Genomic DNA, 22,607 nt, shown 5'->3' on the forward strand with positions numbered 1-22,607 from the left:
ATTCAAGCAAACAAAAATTTCAGGAGCATGGTGAAAAAACCACAGCAATATTGGAAGGATAGTGTGAACATCATTTTCAACATTGAGGATTCTGAGGTTCCTTTGTCAAAAGTATGGTGGACAATCAGGAGAATGCAAGCAATATCTTCTCTCTGCTCTTCAATTATCTAATTATTCTATGATTCACTTGTACAGTTATAATCTAAAAATGGCCAATCTCAGCTTACCAATGATTTCATATCTAACAAGTCCATTGTTCCCAGCATCCCTGTCCAAAGCCATGAGTGCATAAATTACTCCTGGATCCATATTCTCCAAAATATGCAGCTCATGTAAATGTGGCATGAATTCAGGCTGGTGGTCATTTTCATCCAACACAGTCACCATGATCGTAGTCGTGTCAGATAGACATGGGGTCCCACTGTCTCGGACCAAAACTACATGTAACACAGATAGCAGAGATATTCAAAAAGCTGCACCAGCTATCTGAGTATCAATGTTTCTTTGGCTGATTAATACATAGTAATATAAATGATTGCAATGCCACTGATATTTTAATACATTAACAAAGTGATTAAATATATGAACCAAATTTTAGTGTGGCTTTCAAACAAGTTAATTTCTGTTTTGAAAAGTTCTGAACAACTTGCTGTGCTTCTCTTAAATTCACATTCACAACTAATTTATTTTTATATCTATATCACATAAAATGTATTAACAAATAAGAGGAAATGGTCTAGTTGGCATACACTAATTATATAGCTTCCTACCTTTAATCACATCATATTCTTGCATTTCTCTATCCAGTACTTGTGTTGTGGTGACAATGCCAGTTTTAGGGTTTATTTTGAATGCATCATATCCAGATCCTGGTAAAATCTCATAAATGAGTACAGAATTTAGATCTGGGAATTAAAAAAAAGGCACATTAAAATGTACATTAACACTGTATGAATTGATAAGTTTAAATAAAACAGATCAAACAAAATTAAAATATCCCCTTACAACAGCAGGGCAGCTATCTTCAATTTCAGCAAATTGCAGTTTATGTATTTCAGTTCACTGCTGATTTATTGCATTTCCAAAATACCACTCTTAACATACACCACTGACAACATGAGGGAAATTTTAACCTGCTAAACCATGTGAATTTCGGTAGGTTTATATGTAAAAGAAATGTAAAAGCTCAAATATGAATCCAATTCCCCCACTTCCGGTTTTAATTGTGGTCGAAAACCAATCTCTTCTCAGGAGGTGAGTTCATCATTTAGATATTTTAATGACATCTAGTGCTCCAGAATTTGTAGATAGCAAGAATTGTGGATGCTGGAGTCAGAGGCAACACAGTTTGGAACTGGCCAGGCAGCATGAGAGGGGCAGGAAAGTTGACATTTTGAATTTTCTGAAGAAGGGTCCTGACCCAGAACATCAACTTTCCTGCTCTTCTGATGCTGCCTGACCTGCTGTGTTCATGCTGCTCCTCACTGTGTTGTCTTTGTTCCAAAATTTGTCTTCATTTTGAACTTGATCCAGCTGACAGCATTTCCAAACCTTAAAAACATATCTCAGAGAGAAAAAGTGCAAGAGTTAAGTGCCTTGCTAAAATTGCTTCTGAGTCAGAAGAAGCTGGAAGTATTTTGCTCATGCACTCCAAACTAACCTTTCTTCTTCCCAATATCACATTCATGATCAACAAGCCCAGAAACTTCCAGTGAAGCCTTGATCTCTGCCTCCTGACTCTTTCTAATTCCTGGCAATAAACCACAATCCTATAAACTGCTCTGTATCCAATAATTGCCCCACTCCAACTCCTTCATCATCTCTAAGCATCACAACATTACCTGTCCCTGGGCTGTGACCGCTTCTACACATTTCTCTGTCTGAGAACAGAACATTTTCAAGTTGGCTAGTCATCAGGAGTAGTGTCATCACTGGTAGCCTAAGCTATTTCCAACATTTCTTAATGATTTAGATGAAGAAATCAAGTAGAGTGTATCTATGTTTTCAGATGATACAAAGCTGGGTGGAATGTAACCTATGGGGAGGATATATAGAGGCTAAGAAGGGATACAGATAGGAATACGGGGAAAGGTAAGGTCACTCATGTTGATCATCAGAATAGAAAAACATATGTAAAATTCACAAAACACTTAAATATTGATATTCAGACAGATTTGGGCATAGTCATATAAGGAACAGAAGAAGCTGGCATGTGGGTACGAGAGGCAATTAATAAGGCAAAGTGCATATTGCCACTTACAGCAAGGGAGTTGAAATGCAAGAATAAGGAACTCTTCCTACAAGTGTACAGGATAATAGTGAGACCTCAGGTGGAGAACCAAGTGCAGTTTGATATCTATATCTAAGAATAGCTATACAGGGAGACAGTACAGTTGAGATTCACCAGATTGGTTCCTAGCCTTAAATGGTTGTATTGTGATTATATGCTAAATAAACTTTGGCCCACTCCCTCTTCAGTTTAGAAGTATAAGAGATAATTCCATTGAGACATAAAAAAGGGTCCTGATATGGCAAACACAGAGAGATTGTTTCCATTGATAATGGGAACTGCAGATGCTGGAGAATCCAAGATAATAAAATGTGAGGCTGGATGAACACAGCAGGCCCAGCAGCATCTCAGGTAATGCTGAGATGCTGCTGGACCTGCTGTGTTCATCCAGCCTCACATTTTATTATCTGAGATTGTTTCCATTGACTGGTGAATGGAGAAAACTGGGGCAGGGTCTGAGGATATGCAGTCAATTGTTCAAGATTGAGGAGGAAAAATGTCTCCTCCCAGAAATGTAATTCTTTATAATTACCTACCCCAGAGAACTATGGATGTCCAAGTTTTGAGCACATTTAAGACATGAATAAATATATTTTAATTTCTCAGGGAATCAAGGGATTTAGGCAACAGACAGGAAAATGGAATTGAGGTAGAAAATCCGCTACGATCACACTGAACAGCAGAGCTGGGCCATGGAGACAAATTATTGACTTCTTTTCTCATTTCTTTTGTTCTTACATTCTTACAGGAAGTCAAACATTTCAATAAAGTGAACATCTAGTGGGAATCCTGCTTTCCTTCACCAAATGCCTCCTAATGCCAGTAAATTCCACTTTAATTATTTGGGCTGTTAAGACAGCAAATGTAATGATTTCTAGATGGCAAATCCAGCTAAAAGCAGAGGTATTCCAAATGTCCTGCTGAAATTAACCATGGGGCACCCATATAATTCTCTGAACAAACTTATCATTCAATCAGGAAAGAGCTGAGGAGCAGAGGCTAGAAAACAAGGAGATCATGGGGTGGGTGAAGGGGTAGAGTAATAGGAAAAGGTGGAGACTGTAGACTGTGTATTTAAATATCATAATGGAGTAGAAATCTCAAAGATCAACGATCTGAACATTGAATCCGTGAAGTTAAATTTGGGGGGCGGGGGAAAATTCCTGTTCCTTTTGGTTCAGAATCTGTGTTTTTTCTAATAAAATCATCTCACAGATACAGCTTGTGCTGCCTTCTGATTTCTGAGTCATTGGAATCTCTGCCTTCATGGGTTAAAAATAAAATTCTTTAAAATCAAGTTGTCTTACCTCCTTAAAGAGTTCAGTGACCAGTATGCCCCCGAGACGAACTAAATGGGTTGGGTTTAAAATATTCAGAAGTTTTATCTCCAGCTTGTGTTAGAGCCCAATTTGCAAAGTAAACACCTGCCTCTACTCTGTTTTGACCAAAAATGCTTTGCATTCAAAAGATCCACTAAACATTTAACTCAAGCGGGCAATCTAGTGCACACAATCCCCTGCCTCCCTCTCTATCCCTCCCACTCCTGAGATTTTCACTATTAATTACCTTGTTCAAAGTACTTCCAACTCTCCAGAAGTTGGAATCATACTTGACACAGATAAAACAGCCTGCGGTTTTACAGGTCAGGCATCTCAGCTCTGGTACATCTCTGCAGTAGTTCCTCAGGATAGTAGCCTGAGGCCCACCCACTTTCAGCTGCTCCATCAGTGAAAGTCCAATTATCTAAGGTCAGAAATGGGGATGTTTGCTGAGGTTTGCACAAAGATCAGCATCAGTTGCAACTCCTTTGATACTGAAGCAGTCCATTCCCAAGTGCAGCAAGGCCTGGGCAATTTCCAGGCTTAGGCATGATCACTATAATCTACAGGAACCAATGACAGCAGATACAGGCGAACACCATCACCTGCAAATTCACTTCCAAGCCACTCACCATCCTGACTTGGAAATATCTTGTTTTGCTTAAGTACCACTAGATCAAAAATGTGGAACTCCCTTCATAACCGCATCATAGTTCTATCTACACAAAGTAAAGTGCACTGGTTCAAGAAGGCAGCTCATGCCTAAGCTCCACAGCTGGGACTATGGATGGGCATTAAATGTCGAATCAGGCAGCAATGACCACTTCCCATGAATAAATGAATGAATGAAAAGAAGTCAAATAAATCAGCAGGCAACAACTGCAAGTCTCTCCCAGCTTTTAATTAGTTGAATTTTCTTATTTGTAATCTTATTTGTCCCCATCCCTTACCTGGAATCTTTCTTTGTTGCTAATGGTTAGGACCATTAAAGACTATCTTAATACCCTTTTAAATGTTGTTTGTTTTTTGTTCCTTCTAGAGAAACACAATGTCCAAATGTCAGGCTTTAGTACGGCTCGGGAAACAAACTTATTGTTAATCACTGGTTTCTCCATATCAAAACTATTCATTTGGCTCAAAAGAAATTAATTAGTACTATTTGACTTCACTTCCCAAGAAGCTGTATAATATGTAATTCTAGTGCATTTGGCATTAAACAAAAGTCATAATTTAATACTTACTATAATGATAATAAATGCGTTGCATTTTAAAGCATTAACACAACTCAATACCTTTCTTGCAATGAGTATATAAAATATATATATATAGTAAGTAAAGTTATTAATTTTCAACAGAAGACTTAATGAAGCCGCAATATCATTGCAAATTTGCACTCAAATTGAAGATTAAGGCACCATATTGGCCTTTTATTGATTATATACTGCATCCATAAATAAAACTTAAATGAGAAACTACTAAAGCTGTTTTTTTTTATTATTTCATGGGATGTGGGCCTCACTGAATAAACCAGCATTGATTGCCCATCTGGGGGATCAGGTTAGTTCAATTGGCTGGATTGCTGGTATTTGATGCAACGCGACACTAACAGCGTGTGTTCAATTCCTGCAAAGTCTAAGGTTACCATGAAGGACTCTCCTTCTCAACCTTTCCTGTCACCTAAGATGATGAGACCTTCAGGTTAAATGACCACCAGTCCTCCCTCTCGAATGAGAGAGTAACTTGAGAGTCCAGTAGGACTGTGTTGACTTTACCTTGGGAGTCATTTAGCTCAGTTGTCCTGAAAGTTGGGTGCAATGCAGAATGACACCGACAGTGTAGGTTCAATTTCAGCACTGGCTGAGGTTACTATGAAGGACTCTCCTTCTTGACCTCTCCCCTTGCCCAAGGTATGATGACCCTCAGATTAAATTACTATCAGTCATCTCTGTCTTCTGAGCGACCAGCACTCGGGTCCAGTAGGGCTGTGTCAACTTTATTGTTATTGACCAATCCTAATTGTCCATATTACAATTAACACATCAAATGCAGTGTTGTGGGTCTGGAGTCACATGTAGGCTAGGCCTGATAGGGATGACTGATTTCCTTCCCTAAAAATATTACTGAACCAGATGGGCTTTTACAACAGTTGACTGTGGTTGATGGCCTTCACTAATTTCAAATTTTTACTGAGTTCTGGTGAGCTTCAAACTCATGTTCCCGGAACATCACCCAGGAGTTCCAGATCACTGGTCTAGTGACATCATTACTGCACCACTACTTCCCCTTTTAAAATGACAAATAATTTAATCAGAGTAATAAAACATAAATGATAGTCCATGAAGTTGAATAAAAAGACCACAGTCTCTATAAAGTTACGGCTTAATGCTTGTTACCGCTTACCTTGCCATATTGCCCTAAAATGATTTGCTATTTTTATTTAGGTTTAATTGCTCTGTAGCTAAACAAGAAAAAGAATAAAACTAGATTAACCAGAAGTGACATTTACCTGAATCTCCATCAAAAGCTTCAACCTTAACAACATATGTTCCCACATTAAGATTTTCAGGGATTCCAACATCATAGACAGATTCTTGGAACTTCGGTGCTTCATCATTGATGTCAACAACAACCACCGTCAGAATCTGCGTTGAGGACTGAACCGGAAGTCCATTGTCTGATCCTGAAATTGTGAGGGTATAGGATTTTTGCATTTCATGGTCCAGATGGGACACCAATGTCAGCACACCTATTAAAATACACAGGAAAAAAACAGAAGTTTTCTTTACCTCTGTTGTCACATACCATAGTTCAGCAAAATTCAATGACAAACTAGTTTTAATACCTGATGATTCATCAAGTTTGAAAGTGTTGTCTTCATTCCCCGAGGTGATAGCATACGAAATTCTTCTACTTTCACCTGAATCTGCATCAAATGCAATAATATGATGGACCAGATATCCTACTTCCTCATCTTCCATTACATAGGAAACATTTTCTGATAAAAATACAGGTTTGTTATCATTCACATCCAAGACAATAATCTGCGCTGTCACCGAGCCTACCTTGCGTTCATTTATATCAAATGCTTGATCCATTGCTGTTATTGTTATAAAAAATTTTTTGCTCATTTCATGGTCAACTGGCAGTATTGTATTTAAGCATCCTTGATTAGGATCTATGTAAAAAGGATTTTCCATGGAACTCCAGGACATAACAGAATATTGGAGATCACTATTTGGCCCATTTCCATCATCGTCTATTGCATTAAATATGTGAACAAGAGAACCGACTTGAAGATTTTCTGGAATTCCAATCACAACAACATCATCTTTAAACCATGGTGAATGATCATTTTGGTCTTCTATTTTAATACTGACAAAAATAGAAACATTCTTTGAAGGGATGTGCCAATTATCTTCTTCTATAACCTTTAGCAAATAATGAGAAACTTCTTCATAGTCTAGTTCTTGGCTTTGGTACAATTCTCCTGTCATACTGTCAACTTCAAATGGAAAGTGGTCATCATCTTCATCAATGTAGTAATGTACTTTCTGGCTGGTCAGCAAATGACGATCATAGGAACTGACGGAACCCACAACTTTTCCAGGTCTTAAACCTTCAGGTATGGCAAAATACCTTTGATTATTGTGAATTGTCTGTTTTTCAATGACTCTAGGGATAACCTGAGAAAAGGTCAAACAAAACAGATTAATTTATTCTGATTCTCATAGAGTAATTCTTATTTTATGCACTTAAGTAAGTGCAGAGGTTTTACATTTTTAGTCATCAACTTTCATCACAAAACCTTTCATACATATTGCATAATTCTCAAAACCTTTCCTGGAAAACTTAGTTTGCCATGAAATGCAACAGAAATGAGGCACACTTCCCAGAGTACCGAAGCAGAAAATGTTGTTTCCACCTAACAACAAATTAAAATTTATTTCATATAATACCCAGCCTTTGAATTCCTGTACCTGTATGTTAACTTCTGCAATCTGTTGAAGAGGAGGGCTTCCTGCATCACTTGCCATCACTACAATTTTATGATGTGATGCATGATTGTTCATGAAAACCCTGGCAGTTGTCAGTTCTCCAGTTTTGGCATCAATTTTGAAGCTTTGTGAATAATCTTCTGCAATTAAAAAGCATTAAAGTAAGAACTTAAAAAAAACTTGTCTATTCATTCACATACTTCATTACTGATGTCAACAAATAAAATTGAGTGAGGTTCTCAAATATCAAAGCATTTCTTAGGAATTTTCCTCAACAGAAATCACTTTACTGTTATTTGATCTTGATGTCTTGGTGATGGACAGATTGGTATGCCTCTATTCTCATTTATACGATTCAGTTCTTAGAAGTTGATTGTACAATTTTATTAATGCATAATATTCATGGTTAAGATTTCAAAAGGATGCTAAAATTTGCAGACAAGGTATGTAACAAAAAAAATCATATTGCAGCTTGAATACAAAATGTACATATAAAATGATAACCAATAACACTGAAACGCCAATGCAATATCTGCTATTAATTTGTTAAAATTAGTTCACTTGCAATAAAAATAAGCAAAATACAATACAAATTAACCATACAAGATCATTTTCTCAAACTTTCTTACCTAATATGGAAAAAGAAACAGTACCATTTTTTCCAACATCTGGATCCTTAGCAATTAACGTAGTCAAAAATGTGCCTTCAGGTTGAGCTACCAAAACCTGCCATTTCAATAAATATACAAATATATGATTCATACATTATATTACACGAGCATTTACTTGCACAGTAGAAAATATTCAGCAATGCTAAATATAAATAGTACATCATGGGTCTGAAAAAGCTGAGAAATTGCTGCATAATAAAGATACATTTATCAACAATGTTATTATTAAGACATACAAAATTCCAGCAATTTGAGAAGTAACTGACACATACTATGAGTTATCATCCTCCAGAAATTGCTGAACTGTTCCTATTCCCCCCACTTCACTACTGGCCTAGGGCACTGTCTAAGGGAAATTACTACTGGCGGCAACAGCTTTTTTTTAATAGAAGGTAAAAACATTTCAATGTTCTATCCAACAAGCACACACTGTTCATGATCATATGGACTAGCTGGGAAAGGTGTGGACACATTGCTTGAAGAACCTTTCTCTACGATACTGATTCTTTTACATCAGGTGCTACTGACCAGCCAAGAATCAGTCAGTACTTGAGTTCAAGATAATAAAATATGAGGCTGGATGAACACAGCAGGCCAAGCAGCATCTCAGGAGCACAAAAGCTGACGTTTCGGGCCTAGACCCTTCATCAGAGAGCTTGAGTTCAACAGGTAACAGATCCAAGGTACCTGACTTCAGAAAGCACATCTCTTGTGTAAAGCAAAGGAACATATTTATCAACCACCTAGCTGCTTTCCTGGGAGTAGAGAGATACTATTGAGAAACAACCACTCAGAAATTATTTATGTTCAAACATAAAAATATAAGATAAAGGAGTACATCATCCAACCCTTTGAGTCAGCTGTGCCTTTTAATACGATTATGGATAATTTTCTGCCTCAATGCCATTTTCTCATGTCCCTCTCATAACTTTTGATTCCTTGAGATATCAAGGAATTGTCTGTCTCAGTCTTGAATATACTCAATGTTGGTGAATTCACAACTCCTTAGGGTAGGGAAATCCAAGGTGTCATAACCATCTGGATGAAGAAATTTCTTCTCATTGCAGTCCTAAATGATTGATTCCTCATCCTGAGTCTATGCCTGTGTTCTAGATTTCCAGCTTAGGGAAGCAAACTTTAGTATCTACACCACCAAGCCCTTTTGGAATCTTGTAAGTTGAGGTTGTTGACTTGCTTGCCGAGCTGGCTTGTTCTCGTTCAGACATTTTGTCACCATACTAGGAGACATCATCAGTGGAGCCTCCGATGAAGCGATGTTATTCTACTCCGCTTGGAATTTTGGTCCGTTATGGTGACAAGTGTCATTTCCAGTTTAGATCTGTACGGGTTTGTACACAGGGTCCAAAGCTATGTGTTTGTTGATTGAATTATGGATGGTGAACCATGCCCCTAGGAATCTGGCCTGGGCTACTATGGTTACGTTGTCCCAGTTAAACTGATAACCTTCACTGTCTGAGCTCTGATATTAAGGAGAGTTCATGGTGCCATTTTGCTGCTAGTTGACGTTCATGTATTCTGATGGCTAGTTTCCTTCCTGTCTGTCCGGTGTAATGTTTGTGGCAGTCATTGCATGGTATTTTATAAACCATGTTGGTTCTGCATGTTGTGGGATTGGGGTTTTTAATTCTTAAGTGTTCGTCGTAGAGTGGCTGCGGGCTTGTGAACTACCCATGACTCCCAGTGATCTTAGGAGTCTTGTTGTCAGTTCCAGTATATTCTTGATGTATGGCAGTGTAGCCAGTGTGTTATGGCATACTGTATCCTCCCGTTGTTGTCTGTTTAGTAAGCATCTGCAGACGAAGTTGCAAGGTTATCTGTTTATAGCTCTTCCTCTTTCCTGTGTAAGTGTGTCTTGGCACATTTAAATAGTGTCCCTCATGCAGCTTTGTTTGTGGGCATTGGGGTGGCTGCTGTGGGAGTTGAGGATTTGATCAGTGTGGGTTGCTTTTCTATAAACTGAAGTTTGGAACTCCCCACTCTTTATACGCTCAACTTTAACATCTAGAAACGGAAGCTGATTGTTGTTTTCTTCTTCCCAAATGAGTTTAATCCCTGCAAATACGCTGTTGATGAGGTGGTGAGTCTCTTCTAATTTGTTGTGTTAATAATTACAACTGTGTCGTCTACACACAAGGTCCACAGTTTAGGTTGAATGCAGGGGAGATTGATGTGTTTTAGTCTTTGCATGATCTTGATCTTGTACGTTCCTTAGTTATAGGTGGCCAAGACAAATATATTTTCCCTTAGAATTGAAGTTCAAAACAGTGCTCCACATGTGATCTTATCAAAACTCTATACAATTGTAAGACTTTATTATTTTTGTACTTCAATGCTATTGCAATACAGGTGAACATGCACTGTGCCTTCCAAAATGCTTCCTGTATCTATATGCCAACATGTTGTACCTGGAATATAGGAAGATGGCTGTGGTTGTTGGAGGTCAGTTAACTCAGCTCCAGGACAGGTCTGCAAGAGTTTCTAAGACAGTGTCCTAGGCCCAAGCATCTTCCCTCCAACATAAGATCAGAAGCGGGATGTTCGCCAATAATTGCACATTGTTCAACACCATTTGTCCTCAATACTGAAGCAGTCCACATACAAAAACACCAATATTCATCTTGGACTGTCAAGTGGCAAGTAACATTCATGCTACACAAATGCCAGGCAATGACTATATCTAGTAACAGACAATCTACCCATCTGTCCTTGACATTCAATTGGGCATTGGCATCACTAAATCCTCCTCCATCAATATCCTGGTGGCTATCATTCACCAGAAACTCACTGGATGAAACATATCAATACAGTAGCTACAACAGCAGGGCAGAGGCTAGGAATACTGTAGCAAGTAATTCACATCCTGACTTCCCAAAGCCTGTCCACCATCTACAAAGCACAAGTCAGGAGTGTGATGGAATACTCACCACTTGCCTGAATAAGTGCAGCTCCAACAATAGTCAAGAAGCTTAACATGATCCAGGACAAAGCATCCTGCTTAATTGGCACCTCATCTACAAACATTCACTCCCTTCACCTCTGATGCTCAGCAGCAGCAGCGTGTACTGTCTACAAGATGCACTGCAGAAATTCACCAAGGCTCCTTAGACAGTGCTTTCTAAATCCACGACCACTACCATCTAGGAGAATAAGGCCAGCAGTTACATGGGAACACAACCAACTGTAAGTTCTCCTCCGAATTACTCAACATCCTGACTTGGAAATATACCACCACTACCTCATTGTCACCAATGTGACCAAATGAAGTCTTGATGTCCAGGGCTGTCACTCTCATCTCACCTCTGGAATTCAGCTCTTTTGTCCATGTTTGAACCAAGGCTGTAATGGAGTCAGGAGCTGAGTGGCTCTGGCGGAATCCAAACTGGCCATCACTGAGCAGGTGCTGTTTGATAGCACTGTTGATCACACATTCCATCACTTTACTGATGAAAGAGAATGGACTGATGGGGTAGGGTAAAAACTGGAAAACCTGCAGATGCTGTATATCAGAAACAGAAGTTACTGGAGAAGCTCAGGAGATCTGGCAGCATCTGTGAAGAGAAATCAGAAGTTATCGTTTCAGGTGTGGTGACCTTTCCTCACAACACAGTTCTGAGAAAGGGTCACTGGACCCGAAATGTTAACTTCGATTTCTCTTCACAGATGCTACCAGATCTGCTGAGCTTTTCCAGCAACTTTTGTTTTTGTCTCTGATGGGACAGGAATTGGCTGGGTTGGATTTGAGCTGCTTTTCGTGTACAAGACACACCTAGGTAATTTTTAAGATTGTTGGTAGATGCCGGTGCTGTAGTTGTACTGGAAATGCCACCCTACTAGCTACATTGTCAAGGAACACCAAGAAATTTGCCAAACACAATTCCCCCTTCATGAAACCACGTTGGCTTTCTAAATAGATTCCTGCATTTTCTTGACAACAGATGTCAGACTAACTGGCATGTAGTTACACATCTTCGTTCTTCCTCTTTATTGGGCTGTTACACTTGCCAACTTACAAACATTGAGGTTAATTTTACAGAATTTAGGAAAATCACAAGGGGCTCAACATTATTGTCGTTCGGCTAAGTGCAAGTTGCATTGGGTTTCTGAGTCGTTTTTCACCATGAGGCCTCTTGGGTTTTCTTGCCATATCTTGCTAAACTCACATCACTGACTATTTACCCTGCCCCTGTGGTGTCCTTCATGTCTGGTTCCAGCTCCACCTTTTCCAGAAAAATTAGCCACTTCTGGAAAATAACAGACAGCTCTTGTACCTGCGCTACCTTTCAAAGACTAGACAAGCATTGTCAATCTTTTGTTGCACTACATGATCTCTGAACGAGAATTCTGAGGAAAGGTCACCAGGCCCAAAATGTTAACTGTTTTTTGCTTCACAGACGCTGCCAAACCTGCTGAGCTTTTCCAGAAACTTTGTTTTTGTTCCTGATTTACAGCATCCGCAGTTCTCTTGGTTTTCTGAACCTTGTTATTTCTACATTTCACACACACCGATCCTATTTCCTGTATCTCTGTGCCAAGATTTTTACTTTCATTGTCTATATGTCATCCTGTACTATCAGTTACTCCTCCTATCATTTAAAAATGTCTATCCTAGATTTAAGTAGCAATTTCAAACTAGAAAGTTAATTTGCATGTCAAACCACAGTCAAAATTAGAGCATAGTTCATTGAAGTCAGATAATAAATGAATGAGCCTGAATAATGAAAATTGAATATTTCATCAGTGCATTAAACTGGAGACTAAAGAAATTAAACTGGAGACACCAATGAGAAAATAAACATTAAATGGACAGGTTGCAGGAACAAACAACTTAAATGAAAAGCAGAGTGTTGGTAACATATATGGAATAACATTTACTTTGTGGAAGGACTATGTTGGCAGTATACTTGACATTTCAAACTACTTTTTCAGTTACTACTCTGATTGCTTGAAATTTAGCTGTGTTGCTATCAGGGATATTCTAATTCAACTATGTTGCACCATTATTAATTTTTTGTGCTTCTCTTACATCAAGTGTTCAGTGACTGTAACAGTTTAATAGAGTTTACTCTCACTTTGCTCTAGAGTGCTTTCATGAGCTTAAATACCTAGATAGTTCAAAGTGGGCTCAGGTATGGAATGAAGAGCCCTCTATCTCAATATGGTGCACTGGTTTTACTATGTCTTTGGAACAGAAATGCAATCTGGACCAATGTACCTCCTAGCTTGCTGTAATCATGTGCCGTCTACCAATGAGGGACTGAGAGGGTCATCTTATGGCAAGTTTCAATAAAGGTACATCAAATTGTTTTCTTGACAGATTGAAACACATGACAGAATTTTACAGGGGTGAGTGAATGTGACTTTAGCCAGATATACTGCCGAATCAGATGATGAGTACTGTAATGTTATCTCGCTGTTCAGATCATCTTACTTTATCTTATATGTTTTTCACAAGTTGTGTGGTCAGATTCTCACCAGGCAGCAATGTGATGCTAATTGATGGGGACTAATATTTATTAAATGCCATTTCAACACCATAATTTCACCTCATTAATATTCATACTTCCATCATATAGAACGGACCAAAGAAGCTTGACAACAAGACAACAAGGAGACAAATATGTATAGTGGGTGGATTCAGCTTGCCACTTGCTCCATCCACTTCCAGCTTGGACAGTAAGCACAACTGCAGTAGGAAGAATCACTGGTAACAGTTGTACACAACAATCATCTGTGTCCAGTGGCAACCACCGTCTGCCAAACCATCTCAACTATTACTGCATTTCTCAGACATACTAGCATTTTTGAGGCACAGAAATGCATTGCAAGATACACTGGCAACTAGAACTCACAAGTTGAAAGTAGGGGCATTTTGCATACACAGACGGGCACCCAACTGACAGAATGGACCAGCCATCTCCGAGCTCCTTATTTTCCCTCACGACTTTCGGTCATTTTGTGTGAGTGCAACATCCATGCCTTGTCTTCCAATATCTGTTAGCCTATTGGAACTTCAGCCAGAGCCAAAGGTTGGTCATCACTGCCATTCAAAGGGGGTCTTCAAACTATATATGTATGAAATGCTTGTTAGTATTGTGTTGTTGTTGGGGAGGTTAGTGGAGAATATTATGATGAACAGCACACTCAGACGTGTCAGAAACTGGTGGTGGATAGCCCTCAATCAAGCCAAGGGGGTATGGGTCAAGGGTACAGTTTGCACAAAGTCCAGGGCTCTGTCATAGTCAGTGGTCAATTTGGAATGCCCACAGTCCAAGAATCTGTCCCAGTACAGTTGCGGGGGTAGAGTGTTCAGAAGTTAGTCCTGTAGGGCCAGCACATGCAGTCAGGGGAATTGTGTATCATTTCTTGTGGAGTTAGGAAAACAATTGTTAGGGGTCTGGTCAGTCATGACTAGGAGTTGCTCATTGGAATCAGTAACAGGGCAAGCGTGAATACCATCCTGGGTACCTGTCCACTGATATTTGTGAAGATTTTGGGAGGTTTAGGTATAAGGTATAATACTGGGGTTCAGGGCAGTGAGGACAGTTGCAGAAAAAGTTCAACATGGTGGATCTCTTCATTGACATGACAGACAAGAATTAGTTGTCAGGGATAGCATGAAGTTATAGGGGTGGTAGAGGTACAGAGATGTAGCTGGTGATCAGATTGTGCCCAGTGCTGCTGGTGTCCAGCACAATCTATATTATCTGCCATCACTTTCTCTCCTCTACAGGCAAAGTCCTGCTAAATAATGGTTGTAACAGAGCCCAGGGTGAGCAGAGCAAATGTCAGTTTCATGGCTAATTGTATGGGGTTCACGTTTGTTGGGCTCCAGTACATTGTCAAGATTAAAATATGAAGCTACCACTTGCAAAGCGTAGCCACGTTGGATTTGCAATCATCACATCACCCATTTCACATGAAAGGAGTTAGATGTTGGCCAGAATTGATCAGGCACATCATTGGTGCTTACAAATTAAACCTGGGCATTTTAATGAAGTTGAAATAATCAATAATAATGGTGTCAAAGCTAGTGCTGAAATAAGACAAACCACTATTACCACAACTTCAAAAGGTCCTGTGTGGAGCAGACAAGGTATAGACCTCCTTAGTCATGTAAATGTGATGGCTATAAATGGTGAATGCAATGTCAGGTTCAATGGCTCATATGGATGCAGGGCTGGAGGTTGGGGGGGCACGATTGTTAATTGTGCTGCAGGCAGCTCATTGGCACTGATATACGGTGATCACACAACCAGTGCAGCACCTTCAACAGACTACTGCATATACTGAGGTGGAACATGGATATCCGAGGAAGACATTTCCATCATTATCCATGTCCAGCATATCTGACTGTGTGAGATGTGCTAATCCCTAATCCGCAGGGTTTACCACCAATGACTGTTCTGAGGTTTAAGAAACTCTTCCACTACTTTTATTATCCAATTTAGGTTCTTTCCACTGAGTGGTGGGCCCTTCTTCTGGCTGCACACTGGTTATTGTGGCTGCTTACCTCAGAAGATGAAGGCAGATGCAGAAGGAACAGGAATTCGAGCAGGAGCAGCAGACCTCCATGAACGAAGAACTGCACCTAAGCTCAGGGAGAGAATGCACTATACGGTCACTTAAGAAAAATGGACTGCTCAGGGCTCACAGATATTTTACAACCCACAGTCCATTTCCTGGCCACAAGTGGCATGCAGTGTCAATGCAGGTTTTGCACAACTTGTACACAAATGCTGCAGCAAGTCCTAAGGGCTGCAGGAGTGGGAACCATTCCCCCTTGGTGGCTGTGAGGTCACTGCAGCATTAAATTTCAATGTGACTGCCTTCTTACAGGGAACAACAGCTGATCTGCATGGGATCTTTCAGTTGTGCACCCACAAATGCATCAAGACAATAACTAATGCTATCTAGACAAGATCACACAGGTTCATTTTGCTCCCCCAAGATGAAGTCAGTGCTGCAGCTGGGCAGTTGGATTCAGAAACATAGCTGTGCTTCCCCAGGTGCTATTCACATGGCCCTGAAAGGGTTTTATCACAACATTGTGGAGTTCATCAACAGAAAGGGATTCCATTTGATTAATGTCAGGTAATCTGTGGTCGCCAGAACCACTTCCTGGAGGTGTGTGTGAACACCGTTCCTGATCATTCTCTAACACATTTAAGGGTATGATGTTTTACAAGGCTGGTTACTGGGGAAACAATGGCTACTCACTGCAACCATGACTGATGACATGATTGCACAGCTCCAATGACTGATGCACAGTGCAAAAACAATGCTGTACATGCCTCAACCAGGGCTATGGTACAGAACAGAGCTACTGAAGATCTGTTTCTACTTAATATTTTAACGAAGATCTGTAGCTCAGATTGCGGTTGGAGTTGTTGGTTGGTTCACCAAGCTAACCGGTTTTCATGCAAATTTTTCATCTCCCTTCTAGGTGATACCAGTGCTGTGTAGCCTCCGTTGAAGTGCTGTTATTCCGTCCCAATTTGAATTTATATAGTTCAGTCTGTCATGGTGGGCAGTCTTGTTTCCAATTTCATTCCATTGTGGTATGCACATGGGGGTCTATTCAACATGTTTGTTAATTGTATCGATGGTTGAAAACCAGGCTTCTGGGAATTCTCATGCTTGTCTTTATCTTGCCTTTCTGTCCTATGTAGTGTTTTCCACAGTTGCTGCATGGTATTTTGTATATCACATTTGTCCTGCTTATTGTGGGTATGAGGTCTTTCATCTTTGAGAAACACTACATAGGACAGACGGGCAGGAGACTCGCCGCAAGGATATAGGAACACCGACTCGCAGCAAAATGGCAAGACCAAGTCTCCCTCATTTCAATACATTCTGTTTAATCAGTTTAATTGGGACAAAGTTACAGGACTAGGGCAAGCAAAACAAAGACAAGTATGAGAATTTCTGGAGGCCTGGTTTTCAACAACCAGTGCAATTAACGAACACATTGAAATAAACCCCTATCTACATTCCACCACCGTACAAAACCAGAAACAAGACTGCCCACCATTTAAATTCAGAGTGGGGCAGAACAACAGCACTTCAACAAAGGCTACACAGCACTGACAATGTCACCTAGAAGGGAGATGAAATGTTTGCATGAAAACCAGTCAACTTGGCAAACCAACCAACAACTCCATATGTTTCTACTATGTGGATCAGTCTGGGGGCCCTCCAGTATGGTTCAACCAGAGCATGCTGCATCTTCCTGGCGCTGTATACTCTGCACAACTGCAGCAGGTAATAAGGTGACATTCTGGATACTGAGGAACTTGGGAACAGGAATAATCTCCTAAAGAAGTTGAGGGGGGCATTAAAGGTAAAGGAAGCTGACACTGACAATTCATAACCTAGGTGTGATGACCATTACACCATCTGCTTCCAACAGAAGAGAACTTGGTGCAACATACAATCATTGTGTTCCATTTGTTGGGGGCGATTCTTAAAACTGCTTTGCATTGCAGGGGCTATGTTCAGTTTCTGTTGGTTTTGTTTTTGTTCCCTTTTGCATTCTGTAATAAAAGGTGACATTTATGTTTGAATTTGTCCAATGGTTTTATCACAAATTGATGTTTCCCTCCTAGGCAATGACAAGATGCAGTGGATTCTGGGGATAGGGCAATTCTAATTTAGAAGGTGTTTAGGTAGGATGTAGCTAGAGAAGTAGACTGCATGGCCTAGTTATTAAACAGCGACTAAGAGAGAGGAAGTGACATCTATGCTGGCTATGTGTCATGAGCAGCGTGGTTTTGTGTTTGTTGTGACATTATACTACCAGTGAGGCACAATGTTTAATTACCAATGCTTGTCCAGGTGCATGGTAGCCTTTCAAAGATACCACGGGCACAAAGGATGCTGGTCCTTAGGCAGTTGTCTGCTGAGTGAAGATTTGAAGGAAGGATGCATGGTAAAACAGAGCAGAAGTTAGATGTGACAGATGCCACCAGAGTAGGGTAGGCAATTATTGAGAGAAGTTTGATTAGAAATAGCAAAATAGCTTGGTAAGTCCTGTAATGACAAAGCTGCCAAAAACAAAACTTGACACAACTCAGGCAAAAAAAACATAAAATTCAGCCCTGGTGTCAGAAGTGGGGGTGAGATTGGGTGTTGAAGAACTGTATAAAAAGAAAACAGCTACTGTCAAACAGAGACAGGAATGTTCTGAGTTGTGAAAGCTGCTGTACGCAACTTAAAGAAATTGAAAAAGATCAAATAAGTAAGTTGGAATGCTGGGTAAAACACTACAGATGCAACTTTTCCTTTCCTAGGTCTCGCTGAAATAAAAAGTGATCTGAAGCAGAACTGGCAGATGTTCTACATACAGTAGCAAAATGACAAAACTGAGCTATAGCTGCTCAACTATCAGTGATAAAAGTGTATTCCACCCTGAATGTTCTGGAATGCACAACAAACAGGCGCAGATCAAAACTGAAGATATGTCAACTGAAGATTCTGACAAAGCAATCGACACCACACAACAGAGTTTATTCAGTCAGCTCAATAAGTGACAAATGGCTTTGTGGCTGTGTGAATGTTAGCTTCGAAAGGAGAACATCAGGTTAATACAAAGTGTCAAATAGAAAGCACATCACATTTTCCTACATTATACTTCATTTTTCAACTTTTAACCCACTTCCTTAATCTACAAACATCTCTCTCTAAACTGTTCATATCCATCACATAACCTGCCTTTCCACCTAGTTGAATGTCATCTGCAAATTTGGGTACAGTACATTCAATTCCTTCCTCCGAGTCATTAATATACAATACAAATATTTGTGGTTCCAGCACTGAGCCCTGTGGAACTCCACTGGGGTTATAGGCCACCAACTTGGAAGTTGGGACACTGAGTAAATTTGAGAGGAAGATAGACTGATTTTTAATTAGTTGAAGGGTTATGGACAGCAGGCAGGAAAGTGGAGTTGAGGCCAAGATAAGATCATGATCGTATTGACTGGTGGAGCAGACTTGAGGGGCTGAATTGCCAGCTCCTCATAGAATCCCTACATGCACATAGAGGCCGTTTGGCCCATCATGTCTAACCCTCTAAACAGCATCCCACCCTGACCGTATAAACCCATACTTTACTACTGTTAACCACCTTGTCTGAACACGACAGGGAAATTTACCTTGACCAATCCACATAACCAGCACATCTTTGGGCTGTGGGAGGAAACTGGAGCGCCTGTAGAAAACAAATGCAGACTCAGCAAGAATGTGCAAACTTCACCACAGACTGTCACCCAAGGCTGGAATCAAACCCAGGTCCCTGGCACTGTGAGGCAGCAGTAATAACCATGTGCCGCTGTGCTGCCTCTATTTCCTATTATTTATGCTCTTACGAAATACTTTGGCTTTCTATTTTTCATAAAAAAGTGGACAACTTCTTACTTTTCTACAGTATACTGCATCTGCCATGTGTCTGCCCAGGCACTCAACTTGTCTAGATTACCCTGAAACCACCTTGCTTCCTCCTAAAAATTCACAGGCAGCTGCTGCTAACAATTAGAAAAGCAAATAGTATGTCAGCCTTCATTGCGACAGGATTTGAGTTTAGAAGTAGGGATGTCTTACTGCAATTATGCAGGACCTTACCATACCTGGAGTATTGTTGCAGTTTTGGGCTCCCGACCTAAGAAAGGATACATTTGCCACAGACGAAGTGCAGCAAAGGTTCACAACACTGATATTGAGGATAGAAAGGCTGTCCTATGAGGAGAGGTTAGTTCAACTGAGCATGTATTCACTAGAGATTAGAAGAATGGGAGGAGATGTGACTGACACAAAATTCTAACAGGTGTACACAGACTAGATATAGGGAGGACATATTTTCTGGTTGGGAGTCTAGAAGGTCATACCTTACAAATTTGATTGAAGTCTTTGAGGAAGTGACAAGTAGGATTGATGAGAGTGGCGCAGTGGATGTTGTCCATTTGGATTTTAGTCATCTAACAAGAACCCGCATAGCAAACTGGTTAAAAAAGTACAAGTCCATGGGACACAGTTTAACATGTCAAATTGGATCCAAAGTTGGATTAGTAACAGGAAACAAAGGGTAATGGTGGATGGCTGTCCTTGCGAATCGAAAGGTGTTTCAAGTGACGTTCCTCAGGGCTCAGTGTTGGGATCCCTGCTCTTCATTCTATAAGTTAACGATTTGAACATGAACGTGGGGGGTCGGGGTAGAAACAATTTGTAAATCTGCAGACGACAAAAATTGGCCATGCCGTAGGCTCCAAAATTATATAGATGGGTTGCTGAGTGGGCAGGAAATTGGCAGATAAAGTTCAACTCTGATAAGCAAGAGGTAACACATTTAGGGAATATACGGTAAACAGAGGAAGATACAGAGAGGAGTCAATGAAGTGAGACACCTTGGCATGAAAGTACACAGGTCTCTAAAGGTGGCAGATAAGGTTGTAAAGGAGGCATGTGAAATGCTTTCCTTCATTGGCAAAGATACAGAATACAGAAGTGGAGATATAATGATGAAAACATATAAGACACTGGTGAGACTACAACTAGAATACTGTGTGCAGTTCTGATCACCACATAACAGGAAGGACGTAATTGCTCTGGAGGAAGTGCAGAGAAGATTTACTAGATTGTTTCCAGGGCTGGAGAACTGTAGCTATCAGACTGAAGATGTTGGGTTGTTTTCCTCAGAACAGAGAAGGCTAAAAGGTGACATAATTGAGATATATAAAATTGTGAGGAATACAGATGGAGTAGACAGAAGGCATCTGTTTCCCGAGGCAGACAGTTCAAAAACCAGGGGTCAAAGATTCAAGTTAAGTGGCAGAAGGGTTAAAGGGGACATCAGGAAAAAGATTTTTTTACACAGAGGGTGGTGAGTGTGTGGAATTTGCTGCCTGAGTTGGTGATGGAAGCAGAAACCGTAAGCTCCCTTAAAAGTACCTGGATCTGCACCTTAAGTGCTATAAACTGCAAGGCAATGGGCAGTGTGTTGGAAGATGGGATTGGAAAGGGCATCTGGTGTCTTGGGACGGTGTGGACACATGGACTGAATGGCCCCCTTCTGTGTTGTATCATTTCTATGGTTCTAACTAAGGGCCACAGTCTCAAGATAGGGGTAGGCCATTTAAGACTGAGAACAGAAAACATTTATTCACTCAGAGAGTGATCAACCTGTGGAATTCACTCCTACAGCAGGCTGCAGAGGCCAGGTCACTGAGTATATGTGAGAAAGAGATTGATATATTTTTAGATATTAAAAGACATCAAAGGGAATGGAAAGAAAGCAAGAATATGGCGTTAAGACAGTGGATCAGCCACTGTGTGATGGACCAGGCTTGAAAGACTCAACGATCTACTCCTGCTCCTAGTTTCTATATTTGTAAGTATTTTTGCACCATTCTCTACAACACAAACAGACCACCAGTAGAAGGGCTAAGCTCTGCCCATTCTATGTGTGCAATGGGAAATACTTGCGCGGTGCATGAGCAGCCTGTCAGATGCCATGCATGCACCAGAACAACAGGCGTGCCAGATTTTCATATCTTCACTGTTCCTCTGGGGATCCCCAAAGATATTTCATTTGGGACCAACTTCTTTATCTACCTGCTGCTCCTTGGCATCCACCAGCCTGGTATCTGCTTTCTGAGGAAGGGTCACCGGGCCCAAAACGTTAACTCTGTTTTTATCTTCACAGATGCTGCCAGACCTGCTGAGCTTTTCCAGCAACTTTATTTTTGTTCCTGATTTACAGCATCCGCAGTTATTTTGGTTTTAATATGGCATCTGCTTTGAAATCTCCAACGATCTCTCCTGCCTTCTTGACTGCTTCTATACTGTCAGATTACTTTATGAGATTTATTTTGGATAAACTGCAATTATTTCCTGCTACATATTTATAATTGGAGGCTCCTGTCGTTAGTCCATGCTACTCACTTCATACTCTGCAATTATCTCATATCAGTCCAGATTGTTGGCAGCTGACTCCACATTGTCTCCTTCACAAAGCCTGTTTCCTTCCACCTCCAGTAACAGCCTTCCTCCATCCTCTTCTCATCTGTTTGTGACTAAAAGCTCATGCATGCCCTTATCAGCTTCCATCATGGCAGGAGCATTGGACCACCCCAATGAAAATTCAGGGTGTTATTCTGCCTGCAACATTACTGGAAATCTAGTGATTGTCCTAAATTTTTTTTAATGCTGCACTTAAGTTCATGTTACTTAGACATAGTTAGGACATAGGAAACCTCAGCCTGAAGAGAAAGTAAACACAGGAACTAGATTAGCCCTTTCATATCATCAAGTCTGCTTTAGC

At 40.3% G+C, this 22,607-nt stretch overlaps 1 protein-coding gene across 9 annotated transcripts in view; it reads right to left on the reverse strand.

The window, feature by feature from the left end:
- Positions 1–22,607, reverse strand: part of dchs2 (dachsous cadherin-related 2) — a 129,027-nt gene that overhangs the window by 55,501 nt on the left and 50,919 nt on the right. For all 9 annotated transcript variants that reach the window (XM_048533831.2, XM_048533797.2, XM_048533839.2 and 6 more), the window contains 6 exons: positions 8,234–8,330; positions 7,587–7,744; positions 6,452–7,292; positions 6,116–6,355; positions 771–905; positions 228–437 (listed from right to left, as the gene is read on the reverse strand). In XM_048533831.2, coding sequence (XP_048389788.2) covers positions 228–437; positions 771–905; positions 6,116–6,355; positions 6,452–7,292; positions 7,587–7,744; positions 8,234–8,330 — 1,681 coding nt within the window. The remainder of the gene's footprint in view (positions 1–227; positions 438–770; positions 906–6,115; positions 6,356–6,451; positions 7,293–7,586; positions 7,745–8,233; positions 8,331–22,607) is intronic.

This window comes from Stegostoma tigrinum, chromosome 1 (genome assembly GCF_030684315.1).
Source record: "Stegostoma tigrinum isolate sSteTig4 chromosome 1, sSteTig4.hap1, whole genome shotgun sequence".
Classification (NCBI taxonomy): domain Eukaryota; kingdom Metazoa; phylum Chordata; class Chondrichthyes; order Orectolobiformes; family Stegostomatidae; genus Stegostoma; species Stegostoma tigrinum.